The 9,445-nt window shown below is 36.9% G+C and overlaps 1 protein-coding gene across 1 annotated transcript; it reads left to right on the forward strand.

The window, feature by feature from the left end:
- The first annotated feature begins 572 nt into the window (after nucleotides 1–572).
- On the forward strand, nucleotides 573–7,625 carry si:ch73-22a13.3 (inositol-trisphosphate 3-kinase A). Its single transcript, XM_058396175.1, has 7 exons — nucleotides 573–1,652; nucleotides 2,720–2,804; nucleotides 2,952–3,165; nucleotides 5,014–5,218; nucleotides 5,317–5,418; nucleotides 6,845–6,916; nucleotides 7,065–7,625. Exons 1-7 carry the CDS (start codon nucleotides 888–890, stop codon nucleotides 7,404–7,406), a joined length of 1,785 nt encoding a protein of 594 aa, XP_058252158.1. The 5' UTR covers nucleotides 573–887; the 3' UTR covers nucleotides 7,407–7,625.
- Nucleotides 7,626–9,445: the final 1,820 nt, after the last annotated feature.

Genomic DNA, 9,445 nt, shown 5'->3' on the forward strand with positions numbered 1-9,445 from the left:
ATCCATTGATGTATTTACTATTTCTTGGAAATTCAGTGTCACTTTCACATAAAAAAAAAAAAATACTACTACTACTACTACCATTACTCCTATTACTACTACTAATAATAATAACAACAACAACAAAAACAATAAGAAGAAGAAGAAGAAGAAGAAGAAGAAGAAGAATGTACACAATTTGCATATCAAACTTTTTTGTAATTTAAACTTTGTCCAACTTCCAGTGAAATAATGAAATGAATTAGCCTACAGTGTGTTTTTTAGTCACGCTGGTCATAAATTCCATTCTTTTCAGTGTGAAAATCATTCTTGGTTTTACACAGACTACTGTATCTAGAGTAGAGTAGACTAAACAGACAGAAAAAGAATCCAGATTTGGTGTAATTCAGATCGTCTCATATTAATTTATTGGCCAACATTTTGAAGCTTGGCATGTATTCATTAGGTTATAGTTTATCTAGGAGTCTCTGCCGTGTGGAAACTTCGTGATGTCAGAGCATGCAAATACAAAGCTGTGGATGTCAATAGTAAAGCCTTTGAGCTAAACCAAAGAGCACAGTCAATACATGAGCTCCTAAATGAGAAAGGCTGAATAAAAGTGAGTCCTAATTTTTATGAGATTAGATTACACAAACCGTCAGACTAGACACAATGAAAAATTTAGCTTAACTTCAAGTACAACCTTTAAGGCTATTGATTTTGTTTAAATGGAATATTTGCAGTTAACTTTGTATTTTGTTACTTCCTCTTTTTTGTGATGTAAGCTTAATGCAGTTTCTTATTATTAACCCTTCACTCTCCACTTCACTGGATTCTTCTTTTTTATTTTTGGATTATTGCACTTTTTTTTTATTTGTTATGGGGATTATATTTGGTAACCTAGCTCCATGAAAGGACTGGAGTTGACCTCAAGAAAAATGAGCACGTCAACATATATGGCTGATGAAGACGAATCAGGAAGATCCAGCAAAGCAGGAACTGTGGAGAGTATGAGAAACCAGTTGAAAGCAGAGGGAGAGAAAATAAACGAATTTGAAAATAACTACATGAAGGAAGCTCTGCTCGCTAGCCGAAGGTCAAAACCCAAACTTGCTTCCGCTCAGGCTGTTCTCTCATCCAGACTAGAACCAGAGACTATTCAAAAGGAACCGTTTGTGACCGCATCAGGAAATCCCAAGGCCTGGGAACATGACAGCGTGCCGATAAAACATAAAAATACAAAAAACATTGCTGATGAAGTGTCCAGAAAGAATATGTGGAGAGCCGGCCAGAGGGAAAGATGGAGAGGGAAGAGGAGAGAGAGGCTGGAAGGTAGAGTAGAATACATAGAAGAGGAGGACAACACTACTGAGAAAGAAATGAACCAAGGAATTAGATTGAGACACATACAAAGGCAATGGAGATCTAAAGAGGCGCAAGATGAAGAGACAGAAAAGGATGTGACAGGGCTGAGAGGGGCCGTGCAAGGAAATATCAACATGGATGCAGATATGAGAGGAACAGTCCCTCACCGCATATTCTCAAAGGTTTTTGCCAGCTCTTTCGCATCGTCGTCCTCATCATCATCATCATCCTTCAACTATTCCTCAGCGGAAAGTGATGAGGTCTTCAGTGAGGGAGAGGAGATGGCGAGGAGGAAAGATATGAGAAAGGTGAGTGGAGTCAAAGTCCAAACAGCATAACTCAGCCACACTCAAACCAGAAAGGCTAAAACATTATGACCTGTGTGTCTAAAATATAACCTTTGCCTATTACCATTTTATTCAGCTATATTTATTAAAGATATTTATATAGCCTTTAAATACTCATTTCATCCATAATGTTTAGTTTACTTTCTATATATTTCTGAGCTCTTGGGCTTTCATAGGACTTGGACTGCTATTTGGAAGAAAAATACTTTTCCTAAGACTCACTCTGACTGTCGTGCAGTAAATTTGCATGGCTTCTAAAAGAGAACCTTGACATTAGGCATTTGAATAAGCTATTTGCATAGTCCGGTAGACAGATACTATGATAGTAGCCTTTTACTGTTACACATGTTATTTGGTAATGTACCAAACATGTTAAAAAGTTTCAGCTGATGAAAACAGGTCTGTTGACCTAATACAATGTGGAAAAAATGACATATTAGCAACTTAAACGTAATCATATTGGTCTATTATTTCTTAGCACTGTATAAAATTACAATAAACCAAATATAAGCTTATTTAAGATTTTATAAGCTTTACATTTTCTTGACTTCTTCAATTTTGAGCATTCATTTCTATAAAGCAGCTAAATTATCAGCAAATAGAAATAAGAAAAGTGAAAGCATTCGAAAAGCAAAATATGGCTAGAAATAGGTTTATCTGTCTAATCTTATGTTTGGTTTATTATAATTGTATAATAAGCAAGAGTTTTATAATAATAATAATAATAATAATAATTATGATGATGATAATGATGATGATAATAATAATGTAGATAAAGCTTGTAAAACCCAGGGACTCAGGGTTGTTTTTACAATTGCATACCCATTTGTGTGTTTGCTGCATGCTGTTTGTTAGAGAGAAGCAGTACAAAGCAGCATTTTAATGATTGCAGTTTGAAAAATAGATCGTTTCCATGATTATACCTCTGAGCAGAGCACTGATCATAATCATATTCATATCTCACTTAAAGATAAATCAGTCGCTTGGAGCACAAACTACACAAAATTACAGCTACTTTTTTTTCCCAGTGTCGATCCTGGAGGACGTTCTTGACTATGATGCAGTGGTCAAAGCGCAGGCAGAGTTCATGGGTACAGCTGGCTGGACACCAAGGCACGTAGCCTGTCCTTACACTGTAGTTTACTCTGTACAATATGTTACATGTGATACCCACCATATTACAAATCTGTCAAGGGACTTTTTTTTTTTTACTGAAGAACAGATGAAATAATATGCCTGCCATTGCCTGTTCATAATCAGGAAACATCCAGCTGGGTGAAGGTGGGGAGGTGCTGAAGAGATTCAACGAGGTGGAGGATACCTGCCTGCAGGCACTCATGTCTGATCCACTCCATCAGTTTGTGCCTCGCTATTACGGGCACATCAGCAGGGACGGAGAGGACTACATCCGTCTCGAGGACCTGCTGAGTGGCCTCAAGCAGCCTGTCATCATGGACTGCAAAATGGGCATTCGGTATATATGATATCTCTATACGTTATTTATATACCACCTTTCAAACATTTAAAATGCAAGCAAAACATTAAACAGAAAAATAAAAAATGAATAAAAAGCTATAAAAATACAAATATACAATATGAAATATATATATATAATAAAAAGTGTGTAGTAAATGGAGTAAAATAATTAAAGGATACAAATATATCAAAGCAACATACCAGTGAAAGGAAGCCAGATGATTAAAGCAATGTTAAGGTTAAATGAAAAAAATATTTTTTGTTGTTTTTAAGTGATAAATCGAGTCTGAAAAATGTTTAACGGTCAAATATTTTACAGAACTTAAATAAAAAGCTGTTATAGCACTCTTTTTACATTTCCTATGCTGAATGTGGAGAAGGAGAACACCAAAAAATACAGAAAGACATGATCTGTAACATAGTTTCCGATATTTAGAGATATATGAAGGTGTTATGCAGGTTCTAGCAGGTTCTACAGTATAGTACAATCTAATACTAGTACAATTTTGGTTGTCAAAGTGGCAGTCTGGATAGAGTTACTGCCTCACAGATCCAGGGTCCTTGGTTCAGGTAGGTGGATTGACAAAATTTAATTGCATCCCATCTGAGGTGGATTCTCTCACACTGCACTCAATGTCCCTGGGATAAGCTCCAAATTCACTTGCACATGAATAAATTACATTTTTTGTAGACATCATCGACTGACGTGATGCTAAAATCAGTCTAATATGATCTTTTTTTTGGTAGCTTTTTATATACTGCTGAATTTTGTATGAGTTGTAGTTTCCTTTGAACTGTGCATAATAATAATAATGCATTACAAATGTCTAGGCAATTTAAAAAAAAATGGATTCATTCCATCATGTTGCAGGGTATCAACTATACAGTATATATATATATATATATATATATATATATATATAAAACTACAGATGACTGGTTTGGATTGTAGACAATAGTCCAGACAACACTTATGTGTTGTATTATACACAGATGTACCAGAGTCATACGTGTGTCATTGCGTTTCATGCAAACACATAGGAAAAAATGTAAACAAAGATTTCCATAACAAGTGAAACAACTTGTTCTGCACAGTGCCCACACAGCAAATCATTTACATATATGCACATACTATGCGAGGGGCCTCGGTTTTCACGTGGCATTATTGGATATGCTAAGCTACAGTGGTGAAATTTGTTCTATTATTTTAGCTTCAAATGCAGATCAGACAGAGGTGCACATTATATTATAAGGAAAATCACTGAAATCATTTGCCAGAGAAGCCGATTACTATATGAGATATTCTGTATAAGGCCAAAAGTTTGTGGGCACTTAACCATCTCCAGATTTAATCCACCCATCCAAATTTAATTAGAATTATACCACTGGATTTTGGAGTGTGGCTAAAGCATACATAGACATCCTACACAATTATGTGCATCAATCTTTGAGGCAACAGTTTGGAGACAGCCCATATATGGGTATGATGTCAGTCAGGGAGGATTTGGTAGCTTAGTGGTTAAGGCACTGGGCTACTGCTTAGAAGGTTGTGAGTTTGAATCCGAGATCTACCAAGCCAACACTGTTAGACCCCTGAACAAAACTGAGGTAAGCTGCTCTGGGTGAGGGTGTCCGTCAGGTGTCCACATACTTTTGTCTATATAGAGCATGAACCAGCAGTACCTCACAGCCTCTCCTTCAGTAAGGAATAATTGACTTAAGAGAATCCAAAGAAGCTTAGTAGTGTAGTGTGGGTTTTATAGTACTTACTGTATTTACTACTATCCTTAAGTTCACATATACTTCTTTAAGTATTACACTGATTATTCTGGTGCCTTTCTCTTAGCACCTACCAAGAGGAGGAGATTATGAAAGCAAGAACCAAAGCTAGCATCCGAACTGATATGTACCAGAAGATGGTGAAAGTAGATCCTACAGCTCCTACAGAAGAGGAACATGCACAGAGAGGGGTGACAAAGCTGCGCTACATGCAATGGAGAGACAGCACAAGTAGTACCTCAACGCTTGGATTCCGTATCGAAGGCATAATGGTACACCTCAGAATCGAAATACGAGTTAAAGTTACATAAACATACAACACCGTCTCTGATTTTTGTGACCTACTCTGTTTTTTTTTTGTGTTTTTCAGACAGAGAATGGGATTGTACGTCGGGATTTTAATAAAACTCAGAGCAAAGAACAAGTTACAGAGACCCTGCTATTGTTTACCAAGAAGCAGATGCACATTCTAGTAAGTTGTTGATCCCTATTTACTTTTATTGCCAATAAAGCAATGCACAGACCTGATATACTATAAGACCACAAGTATGTGGACACCTGACCGTAACAGCCAGATGTGGGCCTTCCCAAAATTTGCCACAAATTTAGAAACATACAGTTATCTATAGAATTCTGTTGTATACTGTGCCATTAATGCTTGCAAGTTGCAACCATCCATCATGCGACATTCGATGTGTGAAACAGCGGAAAATCATGGATGCCTCCATGAATGAATGCCTATTATATGTGCTGTCAGGGCATGTAAAGTTCACAGAAAGCTACTTTAAACACCCATTTTATAGTTGCAGGCCAAAGTGGCTACACATACAGCGAAATTCAAATATTAATGCAACATTTTGTACTGAACATGCAGTACAACAACAACAACAGAAGACAAGCAACAAGCAAGCCAGCAGACAACAATCTAGCTGGCTACAATTAGTGATAACTTCAAAAAACATTATGGTCAGTATTATAGATTTAACCAAGAGTCTCTCTGCTTCAGGGGTGCTGCATCATGGCTGACCCTGCACTATGATCCCAACCTCCAAAGCTGGAATATACAAAGAAAAGTATTTTGCTGTGCTTTAATGTATATGTGATGAAAATAAAGGTTTCATTTGAAAAGTAGAAAAGAAGGACTATTCACAGTGTGAGTGGCCACGTTGGTTAAACATAAACAAGGAAGGAAGTGATAGTTGATAAATCTACCCAAAGTTGAAGTGTAAAGTTTTCATTGGTTTTTACTGCTTGTAGGCTGGGAATTGCAAGCTGCGACTTCCCTGTAAACAAAGCTTAAGATTCCCCTTCACTGGAAATAACGGTCCTAACCCAAACCTGTTTCAGCATGAAGCACATATCCCCTGTGCACCAACGAGCTCAGTGAAGACATGTTTTGTTAATAGTGTGAAAGAACTTGAGTGTCCTGCACAGAGCCCTGACCTGAACCCCACTGAATACTTTAGGGATGAACTGGAACACAGACTGCACAACAAGCCTTCTCTTCTGACCCCAGTCCCTGATCTCACTAATGTTCTTGTGGCTAATTATCTTCAATAATTATCCAAAATCTAGTGAAACCCTTTCTAGTATATTAGAGGCTGTTAAAGAAGAAACCAGAGAGAAACTACCACAATATCAACTGCAATAGTTTCTGAATGGGATGTGCAAGAAGCAAGGATTATGTATTCTTATAAAATATTAATATTTGTCTGTAATTTATATTTAGAAAGGCTTTTATTTAGAAAGGGCACAGTGTCTGAATCTAAGCAGTTTGAATGCTAAAAGCTCCCCCTTGTGGAAAATCTTCAGCTTGAGTGAGAGTCTTACTGGCCATGTCCGTGAGGAGTATTAAAATCCAAAAATTTCTAAAACATTTTTTATCTCTTCTATGTTAGGAAGCCTACCTGACCAGACTGGATGCGCTGAAAGAGACATTACAGCAGTCTGCCTTTTTTAGAAATCATGAGGTTAAGTAGAATAAATGCTTGTATTTTCTTTTTTTTTACTCAGAGGAACAGAATTCTCTTTCAAAATTAAAACATTGAATTCAATATAAATAGAAATATACGTGTTTCATTAAAAAATACCATGTTCTTCCTTCCATCATTCCCCTAGGTAATAGGTGGCTCTCTCCTTTTTGTCCACGACGGCCCTACCAACAAAGCCAACATATGGATGATTGATTTCGGAAAGACCACTCCATTGCCCAGTAACGTGCATCTGAAACATGACATTCCATGGGTTGAGGGAAACCGGGAAGATGGCTACCTATTTGGACTTACATCCCTCATCTCTTTAATGCATATTGCTATAAGAGAAGTTAGGAAACAAGACCTGGAGAGCCACCACTCACAAACAGAACACATAGTGTCAGAACATAATCAACACCAGCCTGAGATAAATGATGTATCATCAGACTATTCAAAGGAAACTACAGCTACCAACCATGTGGACTGATGCTGGACAGAGTCACTGTATATATAGAGATGTGTGTGTATGTGTATGTGTGTTTGTGTGTGTGTGTTTAATCAAAAAGAGTTTCTTATGTTTATTACAGTTTTATCATTGCAATAGCCACAGACCAAGCACAACAACACAGATTAGCAACTAAGGAAATCTAAATCTTTGTGGAACTGGTTGTTCTCAGATCCTATCAGGATTGTAAATAAAAAAACACACTGCATTCCTCTTTCTTCTTCTTGCTTTGTACACATGCACCCCATACAGAGCTTTTGGCTTAGTAGCTTAGGATTTATTTATTTATTTTTGGAGTTCCACAGTCGTGGATAGCCTTCTGTCATCACTTCATTTCTATTCATTATTTCTAGCTTGCTGAGTGTATTGCATGAAGGAGGCATACAGCATAACGTGCACTTGTGAAGCGTTCCTTGAAAGCTAATGACATGCGCCAGCTACATTCCCTCTCCCTCAGCATAGAACATCTTGAGAAGGCAGGGTCTAACTCAGCTCACCTAACAGTTTTAGGCTTCATTAGTTGAATTTGAGCCCAACTCTGCCCGCAGCTTAAACACAATAGTCCTCATGTATTTAGCTGTATATGAATGGATTTATTCATAAATTGTACATATGACCATTTATACAAACAAAATTCAGTATGCATGAAAATCTTCCACTCATGCTTCTGAGTGTGTGTAAATTTATGCATAAGGATACTAACTAATGTAAACTTTGAGTTGTTCACCTTTAAATCATATAATTTGCAGGGACTAAAATACCACTGAGAACATTATGTGAAACCCAGTCGTTTATATTACTGGCATTAATTAAAGAATATGAAAAATTGAGAATGGACGCCAACACAAACCCATAAATAAAGATAAATAAAACTAGTCGTTTAATTAACAGACGAAATGTCAGCATATAAATGGAAAATGTGCTCTGCATAGCCATAAGCTGTATACAAACACCTCAGCTGAAGGTGAGTGATGAGTGAAATAATATTTAAACCCAGTAGGATTTTTTTTTCAGAGGATGAAATCTTGCTAATAAATCAGCTCTGTATTTTCTCCTCTGTTTTCATGTCACTATTTATTTTGTCACCTCTTTTAATTCACACCTAATTTGTCTTTTTGTGTAAATTATCTCCTGGTCTTTACCTTTTTTAGGCGCTCTTATACTGCTAAATATTTGTTATTTGCATAGAAATAAGACAGATTAATTTCCACTTCGGCCTTTGTGGCTTTGTGACTCTCATTGATAATTTTGGCTTTCCAGCCCTCTGGGCACTGTGACCTTTAATAGAGTTTTGTAGCATCACTACATGCAAATGCACTGCATCAAGAACACACTTTGTATTTTACGGATGATCAACATACACTGATGATGACAAACAAAATCAGCATTTCTAACTTAAACGTAAATCTGGTAAAGATATATGTTGTTCAGTTTGGCTTAAACATACATTTATACATTAATAACATTTATTATTATTAACTTAACTAAAAGATTGATAAGCTCTGATAGTCGCAAACGTCCATGTCTAACAATGATTGCTTAATATCATAAGAACCCTAGACAAATACTTATGGCACCAGACATCGTTCAGCTGAAACTGATGAATCAGAAATCGGAAAAAAGATCCTTCAGAGCCCTGCTTATTCCCCAATGACTAGTCATCCTCACATTGCTCATTAGTGGAGAATCTCATTAGAGAATAATCTTTGGAAGTTTCTTCCTTAATGACAAATCAGATCAACTGCCAGTTTCAGTTCCAGTTTCAGCAAAGTCTGAAGAGTGGTCTGGGTTTCCCCCTTCTCACTAGCCATGGCCAACACTCTTAAAATGGTGGTAGCCAAAGTAGGATTTGATAAAACAGCACTAAATGAACTTTATCGCACCAACACTCATGATGCCAGAGAGTAGAGATTTTATGAAGAGTATTAAAGACAGAGTTTGACAGACAGTGCACTCTGTGGTATGTGCCCCAGCTAATATAATGAAGCTTGAGCTGGTTGAGGGCAGCATGCTTGCAAATA

This window comes from Hemibagrus wyckioides, linkage group LG08, assembly GCF_019097595.1.
Source record: "Hemibagrus wyckioides isolate EC202008001 linkage group LG08, SWU_Hwy_1.0, whole genome shotgun sequence".
NCBI classification, from domain to species: Eukaryota; Metazoa; Chordata; class Actinopteri; order Siluriformes; family Bagridae; genus Hemibagrus; species Hemibagrus wyckioides.

What these genes read in the sequence shown, in the direction of transcription:
- si:ch73-22a13.3 (XM_058396175.1), top strand. Translation starts at nt 888, where the DNA reads ATGAAAGGACTGGAGTTGACCTCAAGAAAAATGAGCACGTCAACATAT. An exon ending in ACAGCTGGCTGGACACCAAG is followed by an intron (nt 2,805 to 2,951) that starts GCACGTAGCCTG and finishes GTTCATAATCAG; the next exon opens with GAAACATCCAGCTGGGTGAA. An exon ending in TCCGTATCGAAGGCATAATG is followed by an intron (nt 5,219 to 5,316) that starts GTACACCTCAGA and finishes TGTGTTTTTCAG; the next exon opens with ACAGAGAATGGGATTGTACG.